We start from the raw sequence: 25,389 nt of genomic DNA, 5'->3' as shown, positions 1-25,389 counted from the left end.
CAAGTTCTGCCTCATGTACATTGCTGTTCTGCAAGTCCCTTTGCTTTGCTCTGAGTTATTTTTGCAGCTCTGCTCTGCTGCTTTCTGTTTAGGGATTTTTTTCAATTTCTTTGGTCTGGTGTTGAAATCCTGTTTAGATCCTTGTAGAGAATTAACTGTCCAGAAAAACAGCTGTCCTTCCTGGTGCTGAGCATCACTAAGTCCTGCTCCACTTCCATTTTGGCAGTAAGGAATATTCTATGACTTCTAGCAGCAAGATCCAATAGAACTGAGTACTCTGATCCTCTTGTGTGCTGGCATGACCCACGGTTAGTCCTATATAAATACACTGAGCTATTCTTAGGCTGCTGTAAGAAGCTGCTTTATATAAAACATTCCCTGACTAGGTAGGCTTGGGATCTAGTGACCCTGATGTTTGCTGCATGTTGGAGCCAAGGCTGAGAGTATCCAGCATCTGGATACTGAAGCCATATGAACTCACTCAAACATCGCTCTGTCCACTCTTTGCTCCCAGACACACACAGGACATCCTGCTAATGTGATCAAATATTTTTATGGCTTGTACTTTTATTTTTTTAAGTGAATCTGCTTCTGCAATCAATAACTGTGGTTTTGAATCTTTAACATTACCATATTAAATTGAAATCCACTTAGCATAGTTCTGGCTTTTTCTGTCTTAATACATATTCTGAAAAATATGAAGATCTCTAGGGAATCATGAGACAAGTTGCAGTCAGCAGCAAGAGGATAGTGGCAAAAGGGTGCAAACTGCCCAAAAGGTCTGTTCCCAAGCAGAATTTGGAGGTATCTTTCTTTTTTTTTTTTTTTCATTGCCACTGTCAGCAGTTTGATAATCTGGAAGTTAGTGCCTTAAAGCTATGGGTTAAAAAAAGCATGCTAGTATACTTCAGGAGGGGATGCCAGAGTTTGAGGGGGAAGGAAGGAATGTCCTCTGCAACCTTTTTAGTGTATGTTCTAAGTCTATAAATAGCTCTCAGTGCCTGTCTCTTCCAATTATTAATTCCCTGAGCAGCAGTATTTGTAAAACCGATGTTCTTGAGACAGCCTTTGGTTTCAAATGTCTGTTTAGGCATAAATGCTATTTTTTTCTTCAGGTATGAGTCTGATACATGTTGGATCCTCTACTTGAGGAGTTCCTCATGCACCTGTGAAATAACTTCAGTTAAGATTCTTGTTCTCCTGAGTAGTGATGAAACCAACTGCCAGTTAAACAAAGCAAAATCAATATACTATGTTCACTACAAGTAGTAGCAGCAATGTGAGGTGTTTCTGTGTCCTGCAGTAACTTGTGGGAGTAGCAGGAACTGTGACCTAAATAGGAAGGACATTCAAACTAGTGCCACAACATATTGTCTGCAGAGTGTAACAAGTGACAGGTTTGGGACACTTTGAGTTTCTCCTCTGTTTACCTAAAAACAAAACAACCTTTTTTTGCTTTGATATCTTACAGGAGATATTGCAAGCAGTACTGCTTGGTTGATTTAGCTGCTGTCATACTGGGGTGGTTTTTCCTTCTGTTGTGGTGAAGTCTTTTCCTTGCTGTGAAATAAACTTCATCATGTCTTCCATGGGGGATTGTTTGCTCTATAGTCATTCAGACCGAGGGTCAAGTGGAGTTTTGTAACGATAATATGGTTTGTAATGCATATTAGTGGTTTTACCTTTGGGTTACAGCAGAAAAAACTTGGTCCTTGAAGTTCATGTTTGGAAACTGTAAACCAAAGGATTACAGAGAGGAAATGAAGGAGGGGCAGGATGTTGAAATGCATTTTTAGCGAACAGTCGTATTTGTAATAACCTCTAATCTGTAAGAACAAACCTCAGTGGAACTGTTATTGAACTATGAGTGCTGCTGTTAACTCCCTCTGCTTCAAACCTCCTTCCCTTTCTACACATCAATTCCAAAGCAGTCATTTTTAAATTCGTTAATGTGACTCATACCTACTTCAAGCTTTTTTTCTTCTCACCATCTGAAAAGGTTTTGTGTGCACAGAGTAAGGCTACTTTCACCCTTCATTGGCCAGCTTGTGGTCAAAATATTTTTGTGATCTATTTAAATATGTCCTGAGATTTATGATAAGTTTGTTCTTGTGTAACACTCCCCACCCTGCTAGTTTCTCTTCCTTAACCTTCTTCATTAGACTTACATACTGTGGAGGCATCAATTTTCAAGAAGCACTAACCATCAGAAGTATAGCCAAGCTGAAGTCTCATGTTGGAAGAGACTGCACAGGTTCCTGGGCTTCAATATCCTGTAAAAATCAAGTGAATATCATAGAAGCTGCTGTGCTTTCTTTTGTTTTACTTTTAGGATTGGCAAGTTAGCATCATCTAACATGAATTTTAATTGGAATGGGATTTTCTTGTCCATTCCCAACATGGTTTGTTAGAAAATTGCACTGAAGGAGCTTGTGACTGATTTCCTAAATTTACTCATGGCTGATCATATCAGGTGTCCTTATCAAGTGTGTCTGTGCCCTGGCTGGTTCTTCAGCTCTTCCTTCCAGCTGATCCCTCTGCAGTGTGCCTGCGTAGAGAAAGTTCTTGCTGATTGTCTCCTTAGCCATGCTAAGTGAACCAGGCTCTGCTGCAGACTGTGAACATTGCCTACCTCTATTTCTTTCTGTTTGCTTTTATTCTCTCTCCTTTTATGGCTATTTTGCGTTGGTGGCTGCAGTCACTTGTTTTTCTTGTCCTGCTTTGACCCTTCCAACTGATTAATTCCTCGTGATGCAGTTTGATGGTGTGACCTTGTGCTTCTCTATAAATGTGCCCATGATATCATTTCAATCAAGTTCATGAATATTCCAGCCTTCCCTTATGTGGCTGATGTCACTCAGCTTTTACTCATGAAGTATGTGAATATAATGTACACTTTAGGGCATTTTTTCCCATTCTTAAGCAGTCTTCAGATGTATTGCCACCTCCATCTTTGAGCAGTTGTTTTGTGTGTTGATTAGATTTCTGCTCCATATGAGGGTCTCAGTATTGCTGCACTGTGCCTTGGAAAGCTCATAAATGATGATTTAGCTGGTCATGGAGGACAGCATTAGAGTTGGGAGCAGGTTTGCCTGTCACACTTAAGATGAACATAGCAGTACTCTAAAGTGCGTGAAACTAGAAGAGATGCAGTTCTTAGAAAATTTTGTGATCAGAATGAAGGAACCATTTTTTGCTTCTGGACTTGTCTTTCTGTGTACTTTCCTGGAGTAAGAAATTGAGGTTCAATGCTTAGTTTAATTTTTTCTGTAGGCAGTTTGTTGCTGTTAGGGTCTCTAGTACAGACTGTAACTTGACTTTTTATTCCAAGTGCTGTGTCATAGCATGGTTTTGAATAACTCACCCTTTTCCTTTTGGTGCAAGGTGTAACTTCCAAGACTAGTTGTGTCATGCTGCTGTTCTGGGCTCCCTTGGACTGAAGTCACTCAGCTCCCTTGCCTGTCTTATGGAAAAGTCTTTTAACCTGCTTTGATTATGGCAGTAAGGGTAAATAGAATATGATATCAATTGCTCTGCTGAGTAGGGTGTGTGATCTCCTCAGCTCTAAGGGCATGAAGATATGCCAGGGCAGAGGTTTTTCTCTGGAACTATATTCTGGCTTAAGATCTGTTTGGATTGTAGAAAGTGGGAATGTGCAATAAAACCAGACTAGTAATTCAGATACAGTTCAGAGCCTTTTGAAAACTTTCTCAAGTCTCCACCCAAGAAACTTCCTGTAAGATCAGTGCACACAAGAAGATAAGAAACTATTAGGTTTAAACTGGATTAGTGGAGAAGACTCATCTTCAGTGGGGTTTTTGATGTTTAAAAAGACTTTTTAAATTCAGTGTGGTGTATGAACATATTAGGGAAAATAACTTGCCTCAGACTTGTATCTGTAAGACTATTTGAGTGTAATGACTGCTGGGGATTTTTGGTGAAGGAAGAAAATTGGCTTACAACAAATGCAGCTGCAGTCCTGGTGTGAAATGAGCTTTTGTTGCAAGAATTACAAGGGTGAGGACTTGTGTGTAGGGGAGAATTTCCATTTTGAAATGAAAATGGTTTAAGTTTGTAAAAAGCAAGAGGAATCTTGTCTGTTTTAGAATCATTACCCAGGAATACAGTGCCAAGAAGCCTCGAAAGTCTGGGAGCTTTTTTGGTATGGTTGAAGGGAGAGAGCAACAGGAAGGTCTCTCAGTGCTGGTGGGCAGTCCTCTGGTGTGGATTTGGAGTGTTTCTGGAATCTCTGTGGGGACTTCCCAGGATTCAAGTGGTCAGATGTATGAGGTTTTTACTGTGCATTTTGAAGCAAAGGATTAAAGAATTTTTGTTAAATGAAAAAAATTGTGGCAGAAGTTTGTACAGTTACTTTCAGGTGAGTCTAAAGAAAATCAGGACTAAATGAAACTAAATTTCTTTCAAATCTTGCTAGTTTCTTCATATCCAGATGTTTGGAGTTTTCCAACTTTCTATGCAAGCAGAGATGAAAAAATGGCTTATTTAACATGCTTTTCTTTAGGTCTTGGAGTCTTTGGTTTTCTTAGTTTTGGAATAATTCTCTAAATTGATTCCCTTTTATTTATTTAAATTATTCACGTATGTGTAGCAGAAGGAGCTGATTTCACATTTGCTCTTGATATAAAGATTGAAAGCGTCAGTTTGGAGTGAAAAACACTGCTTGTATTTGGGCAATGCAGGATGAAGTTAGGACTTGTGTTTGATACCAGGAGGTGCTGCAGCCTTTTTTTGTAGGCTAGTTGCTGTTGTCATGGTTATAGTATCTCTTCACTGTTCCCAGTGTTGGAGATCCCACCATAGATTTTGAGGTTGCTTCGCCACGTGAACACATCTGCTGTGTTGTGTATCTGACTTTCAGGAAAATACTTTGATCAGACATCACCTGTCTAGTTTAAAAATGCAATTAAATAGTTCAAGTAAATATTTGCGTTAGCTGGGAAATGAGGTGGTACCTTGGAGATTAGGTCTGATGTAATAATGAAGTGATGGAGAGCAAAATGCAGCTCCTGAACAGGAGTTGTTAACTCTGAAGTGCAATAGAAGGTGATCAGGGATCAAATAATCTTTCTAGTGCAAGTCATCAACTGGATAAGTACTAGATAGGTGCCTTTGTGCTGAGTTTAATTTTGCTATGTCAAAAGATGGATCTTGCTGACAGGATGTTTTTGATAAACCTGCAGTGGCTGAAATGCTCTGACTTCAACAAGAAAATGACAGAAATGTAAAGAGCTTGTCTTAGCCCAAGCCTTTTGGAGTCTGAGCTGCAGCACCCTGTGTGAAACAATCCTGGGTAGTTTTCCATTAGTTGTTCTTGTTGCAATACTGGTGTGACACACTTCATCCGCCCAACAGCCTTTTTTAAGAATCTTGAACTTGCTGTAGTTATTTTTTAACTTGGTTCATTCAGTGCTCTGTGAAATGACTGTTCCATCGATCTGGATGTTTGCTTAACAGCAAGCACTTGCATTTTAACTGTCTTCCTATGCTTTTGAGAAAATAGCAAATGCATCCTCAGTTCCTAAATGCAACTGTTTTTGTTTGCTTCCAGTACTGCTGAGCAGCCAATAGTGTGCTGATAACTCAGTTATTAATGTGGCTACCTTGTAAACTTCAACCAAGTGACTAAGTACTCGAGTATTCAAATTAGATATAGAAACTGATCAACTGATATAAACTAAAACAATTTCAACTACTAATTTGTCAAGTGTAACCTTGGCAGTTTTTTGGGGTTTTTTTGACCTAAAAGAATATCCTTTCTTATAGGCATCATAAAGAAGGATGATAGGGGAAGCAAAAATTCAGAGTACTTGGGAAACTGGGGAAGGAGACAGGATCAACTCATAGAGCTTTTTTGCAGATATTTGTACAAACTTGTCTTTCTCTGACCTAGGACCATTGCTTCCAGCTGCACAAAATGCAGTTTACTTGTCTGAACTGTACTTATGTTAAATTGAACTTGCTTTATTAATGCAAGGTATACAGGATGATTTGACAAGGGTTATCTTCAGTCTGTCAAACATGTTTCCCCTCTAGTAGGGAAACACCCTCTGATTTTAATTTCAAGACAGCACTAACATATTTTCACGTGAATTATTTTGCAGTATTACCAAAGGAAGCTTGGACATTTTTTTCCTAATCATACCACTAATTTGACAACTCATTACTTTGAGGGGACAAGTTGTAGGAAGGCCCCACGTATGAGTGAGTTGAGGCTTGCCTATGTGCAGTTACCAAGTGAGAAGGGTGTGAGGTGTGAAGGACAATGTCTGTTGTAGAACAGCTGAATGCAGACACCCTTCTCTTAGTGTAGTGCCTATTCCCAGTTCATTCTTTGTGAATGCAAACCCTCAATTTCAGTTTTCCCCTAAAAAAGTAGGGGCATATCTTAGTAATATCTTGGTATTTTGGGGGTTGCAAAAATGTGCCCTCTTAGTCAGTAGAATGTTTTGAGCATGAAGTATCTCCAGAACAAAAGTGTCTTCATTATGTGTTTCAGTGGGATAAAATATTATGTTTTGGGGGCCTATTGAAAATTTTTAACATTCAGTGTTTGCAATACCCTTGTGTTCCACGTATCATTGCACAGTCTGCCTTGATCAGAAATATCAAAGTGTTGAAATTCTACTTGCAGATTTTTGTGCATGTAACTATTTCGTTTTCAAAAGGACACGATGTTCTGGTGCAATAGGAGAACAACATCCTGTGCCTGTGAGTGGAAGGGGAAGAAGTGGTAGATCTGTGTCTGCATTAGAGCCAAGGCTTGGCTCAGTGTGTCCCTTCTGGGGTCACTGGTGCCTGCTCTAGGTAGTCTCTCCTTGCTCCTTACCCAGGAAGGATGCCTGTAGCAGGAGGCTGCCATGCCACACTTTATAACATTTCTAGGTCCCTGCTAAAGCAGCTGCCTTCCCTCAGCCAAGCCTGAACAGTAAAAAGCCAGAAGGCACATAGTCTATGTGGTCCTTTTTCTCATGCAAGAGGTAGGCTAGTTTGTCACGACTGAAAAATTGTGTATGATTGCTTGGGCCTCTAAGGCTCTTTTAAACTCTGCACTTGTAAAACCTTCAAAGACCAGAGGTTGAGCAATTTAAGTTCTGCAAAGATTCTGTCCTTCTGGGAAAGGGTTTTGCATATTCCCTGTCTTCTTCAGGTGTGGCTTTTGATACTGTATGAGACTTTTTTCCCTTGTCTAGTTATATTTTAACTATCTCAGTTTTCAGTTCTGTTTTACGTTGATCAGCATGTGCTTTGCTTGTCTCCTCGACTAATTCACATTACCAGTAAAGAGCAGGTGAACTTTGTGGTCTTAGCAGTATTGGAACAGGAATACTGTGGTGTAAATAGCTTAGCAGAACTGAAGGTTTTCTGAACTTCAGCTAATGCTGGGTAACTCCATTTCAGTCAGTGTGTTGAAAATTGTCCTTTTTAAAAGATGTACGTTACAAGGATATTTAAGTTGGAACTAGTAGGTTGAAATAAGTGATATGAAGTAGTGTTATGATGTACAAACAGTATGAAAGATCTTAAAACACATATGACAGGTGCTTGTGGCTTAACTGTCATGTCCTATTTTGCAGAGCTTCAAGGTTACTTGTAACTGCTGTAGTGTGTGCTGAGAGTGGCAGAAAAAAGATGTACTTGAAGGTAGCCAAAATAGAGCCTCACTGAGATTCTTCATAAGTGCACAAAACCAAAATTGATTCAGAGACTGAGATTCTTGATGTGCTCCAAACCCCTCAAATATAAACTTAGTGTGGGGGTTTTTTTTCGCTTCTCTCCTTTCAGCATCTAATTAGAGTTTACTTTTGCATAATAGTTTGCCTATCAGGTTTTTTTCTTTTGAGAATGTTACTCATCATACTTGTTTTGAGGATACTTTCCTGAATCAAAATATGGACTTGAAGGTTTTGGGGGTTTCAGAGTGATTATACTGTCCTGAAGTGCTCAATGCACAGGCCATTGTGTTAAGCATTTAATATTTTGGTTGTATAACTCTTGTAATTTGAGCCTGTGTTACTGTAGAACCAAAATTTTTTTTAAAGTTGAATTTCCAAGGCTTGTTAAAATTGCATGTCCCAGAGCAATAAACTTGCTTTTTTCAATTTTGCAAAGCTCACATAGTTGGCACAGTAAGGTGTGTTTTCAGGGCATGCAAGTGTGCAGTTGGGTTGGTAAATGGCCCTTAAGCTTGTTAAATAGAAGTACTTTGTCAGGAGAGTAGGAATGTAATAATGGAATTTAATATGAACAGAAATACTTAACTTTGCAGTGGAGTGGGTTTCACTTCCAGGCTCACTTCAGACTTGCAACTAAAGTGTGTATATATGCTCCATGTTGAAAAATACTATTCTCTGGTACTCATATTCAAAAAGAACTGAATTCTTTCTCCTAGGGAGAGGACACCTCGTTGAGAGTTAAAATAACTCTCTCAAGAAGAAATGAGAATTTTCTGTCCTTTCTGTTACTGAGCCTAAGGTCCTTTAACAGCAGAAAACACAGAACCTGAGTGGTTAGGTAGTAATTAATAATCTTGAATGGCTTCAGTATGCTAGAAAGAACTTAAATCCATTCCCATCTTTTGAGGCACCAATAAACTCTTTGAGATCTGAACTGTCTGGTTGTTTTCATCTCCTTTGGACAGGACCCTAGTTTAAATTCAGTTTCTTTTACCTCTATTCTGTGCTGGTTGAGCTCTGCAGGAGGTGTCCTCTCCCTGCAAGAGTGGGCAGCAGAAAGAATTCAGTTTTAAGGGAAATGGGTTCTCAAGTCAATGGGGTGCCTGCATGTCAAGCATAGTGTTTTTGTTGCATCTTGTAGTGATACAGTCTGATTCAAAAACAGATTAAACTTTAGGGTGTGGTTAGTCTGGTAAATACACTGGTTATTCTCTGATGGGGGTAGGAAGAATCCTTTATAAAGCATACTTGCAATACCTGAAGTGTGTATCCACTTCTTCAATCTTAACAACTAAAGAAAGAGTTGGATTCCCACCTATAGCTTGAGTCAAGTGTAACACAGACTCGTTCAGATGGCTTCCAGACGTTTGTAGTGGACATAAGCCAGCATGTGCTTATGTAAATACAGCAATTGTAGAAAAATGGTGAACTGTTGGATGCTGTCAGGGAATTCTGTGTACATGTCACGATAAAATGTTTCTGCTAGGAGGAACAAGGGTGATACCAGTCCAAATCAGGAGGTGTTAACACTGAATAAGTTAATGTTAGTGACTTTGTAGGCTAATATTGATATATTTATTCTGAGTAGTGTCAGGAGACAAAGATTTATTTGTGGCTACTTACAGAGCACATGCACAATTCATTTCTATATTAAAAGGCCTTCCGGTACTTTTTTCACTGTGCTCTGCTACTGGAGGCCTTGACATGGAAACATGTTGCTGAATAATGATCATCATGAGGCCTGAAGTAATACTGTTCAAAATACTGAGTAGTGGTAACAAACTTACTGAGGTTTAAAAAAATACATTTATTGTATGACTTTTTTTAAAAAAGTAATATTTTTGTCCAAACTACCTCAATACTTTTGGAGCATTTTTTTAAAGTTGGAGGCTCAAGATAGGTGAGATCAGACTTCATTTATGGATAATTAGCTACTTAAGTAGGATAAAATACCGATTTCCTAATGTTTCCTGTTGTTTGCCAATATATAATTTGATCCAGTTAGAACCAGCTGTAGATCAGTTTCACATAGGCTTGCTATGTAAGAATATTGACTGAGAGAGGGTTTCAGTATTGGCATTTTGGATCCCAGTTGCTCAGATCCCTTAGTTACTGAGGTGGAGGGGAAAGATCCCTGAATGGACTGGGATATAAATGGAGTTTGTACAGGTTCTTCTGACTTGCCACAGTTCCTTTCACTGGCACCCGGCCACCCCTCAAATGGGTATGGACTTGAGAGTTAATCAAGAAGTCCTTGCTTTGTGATCACTGATTTTTAAGGACAGATAACTGTTGTCTTCCCAGAGCCATCTGGTGTGTAAGGGAAGGGTGGATGGGCAGATCCTAGCGAGCCTGATCCTGAATCTTCTTGCCATCATCCTCGCCAGCTGCTTTCTGAGACTGTGATTCATCTGTCCCTATAGTCATATCTAATGCAGAATCATACTAAATATGCATCTGTACTAGCTAGTAAGGTGTCAGCTTTGTAAAAGTAATCAGGTAGGTTATACCTTCCAAATTCTTACAAAAGTGTATGTTTATGTGCAACCAAATGAGCATCCTTGACCCCTGAAAGTCAGATACATTCCTATAAGGCTTGCAACAAGCTGCATTTTTTGAGGATTTCCAGATCCTCTGATTATATTCCTGGTTAATCACCAGTATTAGTTTGCTCTCATGTTGTAATATATTTGCAGGTTATGCAACAGCCTTAGGGAATTGAACTACAAGTTGTAATCTTAGTTTTTACTCTTAAACATACTTGGCAATAAATCTTAAATTTATTGCGACAGTTACTGTATGTGCTGGCTTTTGTCCATGTGCTTTGTGTGGCCACTCTAAGTACTGCAGACTGATTCTGTGCTTTGAACAGCTTTTATTGAGCTCTCTCAGTTGAGGCAGACTGTCCTTTGAGAGGTATCCTCTCCAAGCAGCACAGATTTGGAGATTTCTTTCCCTGGAGAGGGACAGACCACTTGTCACATCAGTGGAGAGCTTTGGCAGATGGGACACAGTGGTGGAGATGCCTCTCACCAGGAGCAGACTTCACCATCCTGGCTCTGATCCTGGGAATGGCCTGTCCATGTATTGTGCTGCCAAGGATGTACCTGGCAGTTTGTTGTGCTGTTGGTGCTGTGTCCTGTATCTTCCACTGAAAAAAACAACAAAAAGGAAAAGCAGTCAAGTGGAAGGAAACATCCCAGGGGTGTCTGGGTGGGCAGCACTGTTATATTTCCTTCACACTGCAATGATGGTTGCATAATGCCAGTGCCAAATGAATGTTCTATTAATAATATTGATTGCTTGAAAGTTTCAAAGCCTTCAAGACTTTGTTGGAACCCATTATAATGGCTGTATGTTTCTGCTGTGCATTTGTAGAATTTAATTTCGACCCATGTGCTACATGCTGGGAATTATTTTGGTTTTCTGCTGCACGCAGTCTGCTTCCTAGGAATGCTTGACCTGTGCTGCAAGGCCTAGGAAACCAGCTTGCTGCCCTTTGTAACAAGTAAGAACTCCATGAGCTCATATCTTACATGAGTTTTCTGCCTTGCTCTACAGTAAAATTTCTTAATTTGACACGGTTAACAGTGAAACTTTTGAATATTTGTGCTACTGTTTGGGTAAAAACAAAACTTCTGTGAGCTGGGAGGGTCAGATGAATATATTGCTGCTATCAAAAGCATTTCTGAGAACTTAATCAGCATGAAGTACCCAAAGCCTTGTTTCTCTCAGAGTTCAAGGAACCAGCAAACCCTTCATTCTGTCCCTTGTCATGCTGCAGAGGCCACCAGTGTTGTGTCACATACTAAAAGCAGAACATCAGTGTAAACTCAAAGAAGTAATTTGAGGTTTGGGGGGGCTTTTGAGTGGGTAACAGCTGCAGCTTGAAACTAAACTCATCTCTGAAACAAGGTGCTTCTAGCAGCTGCTTATGATTTGTCTCCCCCTCTAACAGCAGCCTGGCCTGGCAGAATGTACTTGTGACAAAAAAAAAAAAATCTATGTGTTTAATGAGGGTGAAACTTGGCAACTATGTCCCAGAAAAGCACTGCCAGGAGTTGTGAACCATTTTTCAGATGGCTTAATGCAGTTAATGATCAGTTGTTTCTTTCCAGATAGTAACTTCCTTTGTGTGAAACACATTGCCCCTTACATCAAAAAAATCTGCTCGGTTCTGTGAAGACAAGATATAGTGTTACATCAGTCCAAGACTGTCCTTAGTTAGCAGGTTTGATTTCCAGAACATGATTAGGAGGATTGCTGCACAATAAATATTCTGAGTGATCCTAACTTGTGCTTTGGTTTAGACTCTGTGGATTCTTTTAAATGGGCAAGGAAGGGGGAGCTGGATAAAAGTATGCTCTTGCCTAAGCAAGGGAACAAACTAGAAAAACAGATGGTGCTAAAAATAGTTTATTACCAAGGTCTAAATATGGCTCTGTGATTCCCCCCCTTATAAATAATGCAGCTATAAATCCTGCTAGGTATCAATAAGTATTGAATTAACTCCAAACTGCTGAGTGTTACAGAACCTTTTGGCAGCATTCCAAGCCTGGTGTTGCCCTTCATTCACAGGATCAACATTTAATTCCTTAACGGGGGAAACCTGAAGAATTCATCCTCTTTGAATGGAAACATAGACGCAGGGAGCTTGAATGAGTAGCTACAGGCTCAGGCATCCCCTTGCAATGGAAGGGGAGCTGTGCTTGATGAGTTTCTGCTAGGTCGCAGCCAGGATGAATCTCCTCCTTTCTTTTCTGCAACGCATGAACAATCAAAGGCTCCTTTTTTATCTATTGTTGCCATGGAGGGCGTCCATTTAAAGTTCAAATTCCAGCAGGCTTGGGAAGAAGGAAAGGAGATAGGAGTAGGCTGGGCTGGGAGATGATAGGCAAGCATCAAAAGTGAGCTGAAGACAAGCCAGCACTTTGTCCTGTGACAGGACAGACCAGGCTGGGGGTACTTGGTTTTGAATGGATGCCTGGAAGTTTTTTGGAGCAGTGAATGAAACGCTGCTGAGGTAGCAGGCACAGAGAGCATCTGGCGTTTTGCTTTCTTTGCCTCGGCAGAGTGGGTCACAATGTGACATTAGGCCCGAAATGGCATTTAATGAAGTGAGCCCTTGTGCTGGAGGTTCCCTGTGCTCTGACAGTGAGGGAGTATAAGCCCTGAGGAGAGTGAAGAAAAGGAAATCTCATTAAGGATGGAGGTTTGTCCCCTCTTTTGTGAATGGATTCTGTAACAAATGTCTTGCAGATAGCCAGAGCTGCTCATTGCTGTGCTGCTTTGCCATACCTGCAGTCAGCTCTGTGTGTATGCTTGTGCTGTTTTCCTGTAAGCAGTGTGCTGAGAAGAAAAGGAGGCAGCGAAATATCTGCTGCAGAGTTGCTTTTCCTTTCTTGCAAGTTTCTGTATGTACAATAAGTTTCATTGCTGAAAGAGCTAATGAGTACCAGACCAGCTGCATTTGACATTATGAGAAAAGAAAGGGGCCATCTATTGACTCACATGCCAGATTTCAGCCAGCTGTGGATATTTTTTTAATTATTACTTATCCCATCAGAAAATTGGATTATGCTAAAATTATTGATGTTGTTTTGAAAACAATACAATACTGAGTTGAGCTATGGTTCAGTGTTAAATATAGGGTACTTATAGTTAATGTGCCTAAGCTGCATCAGAGGGTTTAAAGAGAGGTGAGAGCACTTTTCTCAGGTTCTACCATCTGGGTTTTGGCAGGTGGCAGGGGATTAAGTTATTTTTTCCCGTGCTCTAAATTGCAAGATATGATGGCTAGCAGAAGTGTCGAGTAGTGTTTCATCACTGATGTGGGAAATTTTCCAGATTTTTTTGGCAAAAAATAAAATGCCAGTGTAATCTTCCAAAATTTATTAAAAAAAAAGAGGTGTACATCTTTGAGTTTGTCAGGGTAATTCAGGGAGGGCATTCTTTAAATATTCAGTATTTTTGTAATAACATGTTAATCAAATTAATAGACTAGTGCATTTTTGTGGTGCCTGAATGTGAGGACTTAACTCTGAAACCAGACTTTGTTCGTACAAAGTCTCTTATCTGTTGTGAAACTTCACTTGCTTTCTGACAGTCACTTTCTGATTTGATGCATCATCATCTAAAAGAGACCTTAAACTAAGTTGATTCATCTGAGGCTTTTCTGTGCAGAGAAAGGTTTATTAAAATCACTTGGAAAAGTCTTAAATTTAACTGTCACTTGGTCTTTTGTTAGTCTTGCATTGCATTGATCAATGCCTGCTGCATGTATGCACTGGTGCATAGCTGTGATAAAAGCAGAACAGATATCTCGAGCCTGTGAAAGTGAACTGATGGGAATTTCTCTACATCACTTAGTGATGTCAATTTTTCCATTAGGATGAGAAATATTGACTTGTTTACATGTTTTTTCAAGTATGTACAAATTGAAGAGATGTTTGTCCCCTTCTTAAGTTGCTATTAGATGCAACTTCTAATGGAAAATAGTTAGCCAGGAGAGGTTTTCTGCATAAGTGATCTGGGAGGTGATAGCTTAGTGTGAAGGTGAGCTGCAGATAATCAAATAGCTCATCTGTTTCTATATTTGAAAGCACTGATTTATTTTTATTCTGATGTCATGTGTTTTGCCATAAAATTTAAGTATTAGCAGAAAACGAATTTTAAATAAATGGGGCTTCTGATGAGTTTCCTGATTTCAGCTTTCATTATATTAGTAACCATGTGACTAAAACTCAAAAGGAAGTTTGCAAGCTGGGGTAGAATAAACAGATCCTCGTCTTTAGAACAAAGCACATGTAGTAATTGAATGGACAATTTTTTTGACTGTTGCAGCTTTTTCATGCGAACTGGATTTACTACACAATGGAAGAAAACTGAGGCCATACAGTGAGAGGTCGAGCTTGGTTTTAGGGTTACCTACCTCAGTGTTTTAGGAATATGAGTGTTGGCTCTGCCTTACACAAGTTATACTTTGCTTCTCCTCTGACTTGGTTTGATGTGTTTTAAAACATCTATTGCACTGAAGGGTAAAGGATCACATATATGGTTTCCTGACTTTTTAAAAAAACATACTGAGCATCAGCTGCTGACATGTTGTCAGCTTTGGTATTTGAACCAATAAACGAACCTGTCTGAATTTAATTTATCAAATAGAAGTTTGGGTACAAGTTGACTTAGTATTAAAAATATATAGCAGTCTTATAACCACATTATTTCTAAAATGTTCAAATAATCCAAAATCAGATACGGAGCTAGAAAAATGCAGTCCTTCCACCATTCACTTTCAATCTCTGGTACTAATTCTCTTCTTAAACAAATGCATTGTGTTCAATTTAACTTGTCCCTGGAAATAATTAGTGGTGCAAGTCCACCTACAGTTTGAATTAATGCTCCTGGAAGAATTTACTGTTAAATTGTGGGTTTTGCATTGAGCTGAGCCAAAGCAGTACTTGTGCTTTGGCTGTGTGTGACTCTGCCCATGTGTCCCTCTGTGCACTTTGCATAGCAAGATCTTAGGGCTTTGTTTTTGATGGGTATTTCTGTAGTGGAGAATTGGTTTGAAGAAGGGGGAACTGTTCCCAAGCTGATGGGGAAGTTTTTCCTTTTTTTCCCCATCCCCCTTCTCTGGCAGAAGTGAACTTTATGGCCCAATTATAGAATCCCTTAAAATGCTAGTTATGATGGAGTTCCAGCATAACCCAATAATATAGGTGAGTCTGACATCTGTCAGTAACTAATGAGGGCAGCACTGGAATTGGGATTTGGAGTTTACTTCTCTAATTTCTCCCAAGTTTGACCCATCATATCAACTTAATATTGGACCTGAGGATAAACATAAAATGAAAAGAGAACATGCAGGAATTTTAAGAGAAGTTGGTACATGGATGTACACTGCAGCAATCGGTGCATATGTGAGTCAGTTGTTAAAGTAATTGTTTGCAGCTCATAGCAAAGTCATGAAGGAATAAGACCTTGGCTAAACTTCTCAGGAATAGAACTTCTCTATAAAAATAGATGACACATAAATGGCAGGAAATGAAGCCAATATGGTCATGTTTTGAAGCCACAAGGGTCAAATCCTGTCCTGTGTTACTCCAGTGCATAATCAGTCAACTTAAACAGTGTTACTTGAGAGCAGAGTATGGCATGGCAAGGCAAAACTTTGAAATGTCACTTTTTATTTGGAGTTTTGTGGAAGCACAGGTACAGCTTTTTCTCTTCTTGTTTAAATGTATCTAGTTAGAAACTGAGAAACTTATTAAAACTGAGGTTGGCGGTAACCTTTTTGTTTATGTTATTTCAGAGCTGATTGTAGTCTGTTAATTCCTCTGTCAGAGGAATAATGCATCAGAAGGCTTTGGCTACCCAGGGTGGTCTTTGTTTTTGGATCCTGAATGCTGAACACTGAGTGATGGTACTGCAAGCAATCATAGTCTTGTTAAGCAGTTTTCTTGTGCTGCTCCTTTTGTGCCTGTGTTTCTGTTCAGGGATGTGTGTGTAGCTCATGTTAATGATGTGTGCGTGCCTTCTTATTTCCCAGTCTAAAATGTGGAAAAATAGACGCTTCTTTTATCTGTATTAACTAGATTTGATTTAAACTAAGTCTTGATAAAATTATTTTGTCATGTTACTAAGTAATACAGTTTAAGTTGTTTCTTGTTTCTGCAGCCTGTTTTCTTTCTGAAAGGAAAGGTAATAGTTCTTGAATAGGAAAATAGGGAACGACCCTGGCAAAGCATGAATCAGTTCTGCTGGGAGAGAGCTTGTGCTTACATTGTTTCCCTCTGTGTCCTTCTACTACAAAACCAGATGTGTTTATCATCCCTGTATGCACACAAGTGGTGCAGCTGTTTGTTCATCACACCACTGCTCATTAGTGCTGTTGGCTGATTGGATTTGCCAGACCAAAGCCTCTTGAGCTTACGCAGCTCAAGCACAGTAGAGGCCCAATTCTGTATTGTCCAGCTCTTCAGCCTATCTGTAAGGTGAATAAATTCACTAGCCATAAGAGATGTACTTAGGGTCAAGCAATGAGTAGAAAAATAATCTGGATGAAGGTGTGCAAAGACAGTTTTTTACCTTAAGGCAGAAGAATTTCTGTGGTACTGCAGTTGTTGCTGAAGCCAGGCAAGAGCAAGAACTCATCATCCAGGCCCTTTCCCTGCTCTTTCAGCGTCCCTTGGAATAATTCTTTTCTGTGGCACTTCTTTGCCTTTGTAGAAACCTGTTTTAATGCATGGGTGCATTTCAGATGAACACTGCTACTGTGTCTAGGAATTGTCCTATTTGCCTTAAACCTCCTTCTCCCTGGCTCAAGCCTTGCACTGTATTATGCAGCTGAACAAAACAATGTCACTGTTCCACTTGGGCACTGTATTGATTATTAGTCACTTCAGAAGAGTTAAATCCTCTGTGTGAGCCCCCTCTGTTGTAGCTAATGGCATAATTCAGAGCATCTGTAGGTGCCTGCTGGACTGGTCCTAAGGATAGCTGAAACTTTCTCTGCTTAATTACATGCAGGTGAAATAGGTAGGCCTGATGTTTGTAGAGTGTAATTCCACATTCTTACAATAAAAGCTTCCATGATTTATACTTACTCAGACAGTGAAGGTAAAAGGTTACAGTTCACAAATCCACTGAATTAGAAAATCTAAGGAGCTAACATTGTGATTAAAATTCCATAGTGTAAACTTTTAAAAATGTGGTTTAATGTTGATCTGGGCTTTATAAAGAGGAAAATTGCTATATATATTCACCTTCTCTATGTTAGCACTAGTGTTGAATCATATTCTTGACTGTATTGCATTAAGTACTGCATTAACTTGCTTAGCTTTCAGTTTGTCTTTAAAAGCAAACAAAAGTTAACCCCTGAGATGGTCTTTACCTGTAGAAGCTGCTAAACTCCAGCACTGAGTTTCCTGCACTAAATTGCCCCATCAGACCAAAATGTAATTGTTAAAGGAATAACTACAAAATTACAGTAGTAGTTTAGGTGCTGAAATCCAGTTTAAACACTTTTAGGCTGACAAACTTTTCTTTAATCTGCTTAAATTCCTTAGTTTGTTACTTAATGTTGGAACTTCACTGAGTGCATGTACTCTGTAAGCAGAAGAGGGGTGAGCTGATGGTTCTGAGAGGGGCTGGGGATGTTCTCAGTTGTTCAGATCATCTTTGCAAAGCACTAGAAGGAAAAAGTTCTTTGTTTGAGAGGATATTTAGTTTAAGTATGCAATTGGCTATCTTATGTGCAGTGCCCATGATGGATGATTAAGTCTGAGTTTGGAGCAAGGGGGAGTAGGTTTTTGGGTATTGGTATTTTTAAGCCCTGATGTGTTTGGGATCTGCCATGCCACCAGCTTGGCTGTTTGGATTGTGGTGTGATAGAAGTGATGTTAATTGGGTCCTACAAGTTCCCTGGGTCAATAGGCTGCTTTACAGCTCTGAAATCTGCAGTGCCTGAGTTCTGAAATCCCCTCACCAGTGCTGGGGACCCCATGTGGGTGCAGTGATGTTCAGTCAGGGAACTGGACTCAGATTTCCCCTCATGTCCCCCAGTCTTTGTGCATTTTATTATTTTCACTTGGAGACTTTAACTGTTCCAGTGGTTTCTCTCAGTTACTTCACATAATGAGCAGCCTTGTATTCCAGCTTATATGAGCATAATGAAATAAATTCGACATTTCACCTGAATATTTCTTTAAGTCATATTACTTTTTTCAACGAATAGCACTAAATAGAAAGCCGAATTAAATCACAAGTTCTTTCAGCTTATAAACAAAACTTATAAGGATACTGTGGCACAATTTAGAATATAAGCACAAATATCTAGGCCAATAAATAGATCAACTTTCATGGTAGACTACACCAGAAAACTGCACTCTTAAATCTAGAACAGTCTGGCTAGTGGGAGATGAAAGCCTGTTACATCATGATGCTGTTTAGCATCTGATGTGAAATGAGTTGATGGCAGTTTCCTTCCCTTCCTGGGCACCTACATCTAAAAAATTGAAATAATCTTTGAAGATACAGCAGAGACAAAGCACTGAACAATTGTCATTTCAAGTTGTAGCCATATTGCTGTGTATTGCTGTCAGCTTGTATTGATTCTTACCTGGGTCTTTGGCATTGAAAATAGAGTTTTACCTTATTTGACTACAAGAATTGCAGCAGTAATTCTTTATCTGCTGGAAGGAATGGTTATTATAGTTCAGTGTCTAATTATGTGGCAGAATGTCAGAGGCTGTCAGAGAATGTACATTCATATCCAGTATTCCAGTTCTTCTCTGATTCCAAGCTATAGATGAGGACATAAACATTGCCTTTTTAATATATAAAAGTACATGTTAAATTTCCAGGAAAACGAGGGATAAGTGAAGAGCTAAAAAAAAGACAACAGCATCTTTGATTTGAACAGAGATTTGATTTTGCCCATGAAGGTGTCAGGAATTTTCTTGAGATTTGATGGTTTCCACATAATACATAAATAGAAATGTTTTTGTTCACTACTTGTTTAACCTGGTGCAAGAAAAAGAATCCCTTCTCTTTTGATTTACTTCAAATGCATAACTTGATCTGCAGTGATTTTGGATGTGGAGTATTTTCCTAGACACTTGAATTATAAAATCTAATGTATTTCTACACCTTTTTTCTTGTTTAAACAGGGAGAGATTCTTTCCCACTTAACTTTGACTTTTAACTTCTAATGCATTAGCAAGAATCAAGCACATAACATCATGGAGAATACTATAGTGTTTTCTTCCTGTCAGCACCACTTTGTACCAGTGAAGTAGCATTTCTACTCAGCTGCAAGTTTTTTGAAAGCAAAGGTTATCTGCAAACACTGGAGTGTTCACAAAATTCAATTCAGGACAGAAAAGTCAGAGTCAAATGTCAAGAGATTTAATCTACAGAAAGATTAATAGTTTGTTGCATAAGCACAGTGTTCTTACTATTTTTCACTTCATGCATAGTAGAAGATGCAGGGATTAGGACTGTGATGGGATATTTTTTAATCTATACAACCAGACATTTCTAATAGTTTACAGTAGACACTGTACACATCTCTAACTTGAATTGTCACAGGTAAGTAATTAGATGCATGAAGTGAGAATTCAGTTTGCAGGGAGGGGCACCCTTCACATCTGTGTGGTTGGATGTGATGTCAGCCAGGTGAAGGTTTGTTCTCAGTGTGATTGAGAGCTGCTCAGCACCAGGCTTTTGTGTCAGTTCTTATAAAGAACTTCCTTAAACCTTCCCCTTAATCTCTTCAAGCAATGGATTTGTACCATGGTTGGGTTTTGTTGTTGCTGAGACTCAACTCTGACTTCTTTGGGGACAGGTTGGTGTCTGAGACACAAATGCATTGTGCTTTTTGTGGTGCTTCTGATCTGAAGTTTAACTATGAGTTACCATTAGTAAAGGCATTTTTTTGAGCGAGTCTCACTAATCTACAGGAAACATAATTCAAGGAAGTGAAGACAAGACCTACGAAGCTCTCAAAGACAAGTGCAGCCCATCAAAGTTGCCCCATCTCCATCAGCTGGCTAGATACAGGGAAGGAACAAAAAAGCCACATTGTTGCTCCATGTTTGGGTTCTGCTACTTCAGTGTTTTGATTTTGGATTAGATGCTGATAATTCCAGGAAATTCCACAATGTTCTCTTCATGAGGATCACTGCACCATCCCCGTATTTCATATTACTGGTAGAGAGGCCTTAACAATCAAGCAATCCTGTGTGCCAGTCTTTAAGCAGCATCTCTTGTGCTGGCATAGGCTAAAGTCTCAGGGTGGGACAGGAAGCAAGCCAAGTAACCAGTCTAATTAGTCTGATGAATTCCTTTTCTTCCTAAACCTGTGACTTCAGGGAGCAGCCCATGCCGTGGTGGTAACTGGTGCTGAGAAAGCCATGGATAGGCAGAGGTCTGATGGTGGTTTCAGGCTTCCTCTGCTCCTCAGGGTGTGCCAGCTGCTGCAGCTGCACCTCTTCAGAGCAGCTGGATCTTCAGCCCTGCTCAAAGCAGGGATGGACTTGGAGGATGATGGGGGCTTGGGGGAGAAGCATGAGAACTGCTGCTCCCATTATACACTAGGTTTTCATGCACATAAATGTCTTATTTTTTCCCTTGACTACTGTAGCAAATGCTCTAGTTTTGTTAGTAAAACAAAAACAACCTTCTTATTGCTTCTTATATTTGGAAAGTGATGTATTACGGGCTTCTGAGCTGAAGGTTTAATAAAGAGTACAGACATTAGCTTCCTTTCAAGCTGCTCTGGGCCTTTCTTGTTTGCTTTGTGTGGCAAGGGTCTAGAGAGATTTCTTTTATTTCCTTCCCCACCATTGTTTTTGGTACAAAGTTGGGGTTTTTTTCTTAATATTCAGACATTTTATCGCCTCACTTCTTTTAAAACTCTGAGGTTCTTTATTTTTTTCCTTTTTTTCCATCACACAAAAGAATACTTCTAGCTGATTGAGTTCTATCCATTGCCAACTGTGGACTCTTTTGTCTTGCTAGTCCAGCATCCTTTATAAAATGAGGACCATTGAGCAAGTACTCGCAGGCTCCCCACTGAGCACAATTGTTCTTGAAAGGTGTGGTACTGTACCAGTGTAACATGGAAAGCTGCAGTTCAGAGGGCCTGAATGCATTGCAATTTCTACCTTTTGCTTTGTGAAAGGAGCTGGATTGTGCTGCGAGATAATAAATCCACCTATTTTTAGTTTGGTGAGGTTGTGACAAGTGGGTGAACAAAGAATCAGTTGAATGCACTTGCTGTTGTGTTGAAACCGGCTAAAAGTTCCCATTCAAGTGGTTTCAGCACAGTACAGCTAACAGGCAATTTTCCATTTATGTACACAAACCTTCTAGAAAGACAGCTGTGTGGTTGGATTAATTTCTAGCAGTAAAATGAATAAAAGATATTTTGAAGGGGGACTCAGGAATTCCTTTCTAAAACACTGAAAGCAGAACTTTCAAAGCTTCTCTTTATTCGGTTCCTTTCCCTCCCAGTACCTACTATAAGTTTAAAGAACTGAAAATATTGTCCCCTATATGGAGATAGAACACATCTTGCTGTGTTTTTCAAAGCAATGAGATAGACTTAGCATTAAAATATACTTTAAAGTTTTTTACTTTAAAAATATACTGGTTTGCTTTTAAGTAAATATGAGAGAAGTTTGTACCTGTTAGTCATAGAAACTCAAATATTCTCAAATGTTTTTACTTGAATAAACTCTAAGGGAGCTATACCAAAGCATTTTGAAAACAGGAATGTATATTGTACCAAAGCTGTCTTCACAGGGGAGTGAAATTTGAAAATAGAAGTCTTTTTGATCATGCACGGTTAGTGTTAGTCACATGCAAAACTGGATATGAGCTTTAACCACGGCTGACAAAGATTTTGCATTTCTCCTGACAGAACTATGACCAGGAGTAATTTTTTTGCTGAGAGCTCATCTTTGGATGGAGGCCTTGGAAGTTACGTAAATGAGCTCCTAGATGATGTCTTGTTTGTCTGTTCAAACAAACTAGATTATCCCTTATAGATCTTTCTGGCCAGAAATGTATGACTTGTTAACTAATCATCTAATGTGTGTTGTGAGATATGAAAGCTGTTTGAGCAGAGGAGGAGCCAAACAAGCCTCTGATCAGTAGAGAAATGTGTTGCATTGGTGTGTTAAATGTGGTGCAGGCTCAGGGAATGCTGCTGCAGTGCCTTCCCTATGGAGGGGTACCAGTGATGGGGCCACCAGTGCTGCTGATCGCCCTGATCGCTGCCTGAGCCCCAAACCTGGAGTGCTCTGCTCCTTCCCTTTACCTGAGCTTTCCCTGGAGATGTGATGTGTGTCCAAGGACCTGTATGCCCTTGCAGCATGGCAGTGAGGTTGTCTGCAAGGTGTTCTATATGTAACATCAACCTAAGGGATCAGGTTAATCCCCTCCCCTAGTGAGCTTTCCTCTTTTAACCAGCTGTATACAGACAAGGCTAATTCAAATTTCTTCTGAATTTGTGAAGTTTTGTTTAAAAAATACCCAAAGATACTGGTAAGCCCCCTTCTGTGGATGCTGATGTGCATTGGTCAAGTAGGAGCTGTTACACTCTTTAAGAGCATCTGGAATACAGCATACTAGGAATGTTGCAATGTCCCCATTTCAAATAAACAAATATGAAATACTTAAGAAATGACAAATTGGGGGAGGAAGCTGGAAATGGGTGTGAAAGTCGGTCTTGTTCCCTGTGGATCTCCTTGTAATCCAATGATTGCCGTGTGTGAGACTGGAGTCACTTAACCAGTGAGAGACTGAAAATGAGTGTGCCATTATTCTGTCTTGCACCACCTCTCAGAGGGGTGCTGAGTATTTCACCTTCCTCTCATTGGGTGCTTGCACGAGGCACAATTTCGAAGTTTCTCGCTTGTTAAAATTTAAGTTCTGCTCTTTGTGTATTTGTTTTTTCTTAAATGCTCTCTGGATTCTAGCCAAGGATCCCTTACACTTCATGAGGAGCTTAGGCATTTTTCCTTTATCTCTGGTGCAGAGGTAGCACACTTACTGAGTATTTCTTTTCTTTTGCTATTGTACAAATAAAGATGAATGCCCCTCTAGTTTTAATATCCTTTCAATTTAAGCAGAGTTGCTCCTGAGCTCTTGTTCAGACAGTACCCAGCTGAAAGACAAGCTAAGCTGACTCTGTAGCAAGATGCTCCCAGTAGAGGCTTGGGTTTCTTCTGTTTGAGATTACCCAAATGTGCCAGTTGTCCTGGCAGTCTCACTGAGGTGACGCCTGAGGGCTCATTGTCTGCAGGGGAAATTAATTGTTGACCAGGCTGCAATGCAGCTGTCTGACCTAAATGCTGGTGTCACCAAATGCTCTGCTCTGGATTTGCCAGAAACCCAATACAGCAAACTGGGTGGGTGTCTCTTTCTCTCCTCATGTAGTTGACTAAGGATAGGATTTTGTATCTTCTTGCATAAAGAAGGGGACTGTTTGTCTCACAAATAGACATCTAGGCAAAATATCATGCAAAGCCTGACTGTGCAGTAAGTAAATACCATTCTTCCTCTTTCTTCATGCCTCTCATTTCCAGGATTACTTTAAACACGTGGCACTCTTGAGTTCATACACTCAAACTATTCAAGAATTTCAAGAATTTATTCTGTTTCTCCTGTCCAGTCATGGTTAATATAGTCATGGTTTCTCTCTTTTTTTTTTTTATTGCAGACTTTAAAAAATTCCAAAAGTCTTTGCTCGCTTGACTATGAAGATGATGATGATGACACACAAATGAAGACAATTGTGTCATCCCCATGTGACTCAAATGATCTTATGAACATCATCACCCCTGGCTCCAGCCCGATGAAAGAGCAGCTGGATGAAGGGAGGCACCACGGGTCATGCCAACGTAGCTTCAAAACAAGGGATTATAAGAAAGCAGACGCAGTGTGTGAAAGCGACGAGGACACGAGTGATTGTGAGAGCACTGAAGAAGGAATCTTCCCTCTAGACTGTGGGGACCTGGACCTAGAGCAGATTGAAAACAACTGAGACTCCAAGTTGTGTGCTAGAATCAGAATTGTTCTAAATTAAAGTGATAGAGGATTACCTTTGCCATGCATAATCCATGTCCCTGAATCTCTGTATTGCCTATCTTTGGGCCTGTGTTAGAAGAAATGTTTCAGGTGGGGGAAAAACGTGAACCATTGTTACCTGTTTAGTCTATTGGTCAATATGTGGATGACAACAACAACAACAAAAAAGTAGAAGGTTAAATGTTATTTTGAACATTAAGGAATAATTTTGATTAAAAATTTCCTAACAAATATTTTGCATTTTTATGGCTTTTACAGTTCTGGAGAAAAAGCATCTCTATTTTGAAATGAATTTTCAGAAGGGCATTCTATAAAACTAAATCTGTCTACAGTGATTCTGGTGCGGGTCTATGTTGCTTTTGTTAAAGAGCTTAATGTGAAAAGTGAATTGCATAATGAAATTGGTAATAAACCTTCAGATAGAACTCTTAAATATCTGGTTGACAACTGGTCCAAAATACTTAACTGCCATCTTTGACAGTGTCTGGTTTAAAAACAACTTCATAACATGTACAAATGTTCTTTTCATACATTCAGGACTTTTTGATCAAAATATGGTAGTGACCTTAAAGGTTAACATTTTTCATTATTTTACTACTTGAATTGTTTTCTAGCCTGAAGCAATGCTAATTTAGGTGGGCTAAAACTGCAAGTAGCTGCCCACCTACTTGGTCATTATGTTTTCTGTGTTTCAAAAGAATGTACAACAAGAGCACTTGAACTTTTAGACAGGGACTTTGTAATGATCAATTCCCCAGGAGGTGATCCCTTCAGCAATACTAGAAGGAAAATAGTCCTTGAATTAAATAAAATGACATTTTGCTTTGCACTTGTGTCTGTTGATGGATTTTACTGGTGAAAAATGTGGTAGATTCTGTAGTGTGGTACTTAGGTGTGGAATTTGGTGGAGAGGAAGGGCAGATTTATGGTCATCTGAAACAAAAGTGACATCAGGCTTGTCTGGAGAGCTGCAGAATAACTCATGCTGGATCCCAGAAGTGTCTCAATGATTACATTCACTGGAATCATCTCAAATGTCATACTGCACTCATTACAGACTATTGCAACACATACTTAAATTTTTTAGTTCAGCTAC

At 39.5% G+C, this 25,389-nt stretch overlaps 1 protein-coding gene across 2 annotated transcripts in view; it reads left to right on the top strand.

Moving 5' to 3' along the window:
- The window catches only part of FAM53A (family with sequence similarity 53 member A), a 69,376-nt gene extending 44,254 nt beyond the window's left edge, over window positions 1–25,122 (top strand). For both annotated transcript variants that reach the window (XM_014895222.2, XM_014895221.2), the window contains exon 5: window positions 23,926–25,122. In XM_014895222.2, the coding sequence (XP_014750708.2) occupies window positions 23,926–24,249 (324 nt within the window). In that variant the 3' untranslated portion in view covers window positions 24,250–25,122. The remainder of the gene's footprint in view (window positions 1–23,925) is intronic.
- The last annotated feature ends 267 nt before the right edge of the window (window positions 25,123–25,389 follow it).

The sequence above is a fragment of the Sturnus vulgaris genome, chromosome 4 (assembly GCF_052056855.1).
Source record: "Sturnus vulgaris isolate bStuVul1 chromosome 4, bStuVul1.hap1, whole genome shotgun sequence".
NCBI classification, from domain to species: domain Eukaryota; kingdom Metazoa; phylum Chordata; class Aves; order Passeriformes; family Sturnidae; genus Sturnus; species Sturnus vulgaris.
This window is presented reverse-complemented; position numbering and strand designations above follow the sequence as displayed.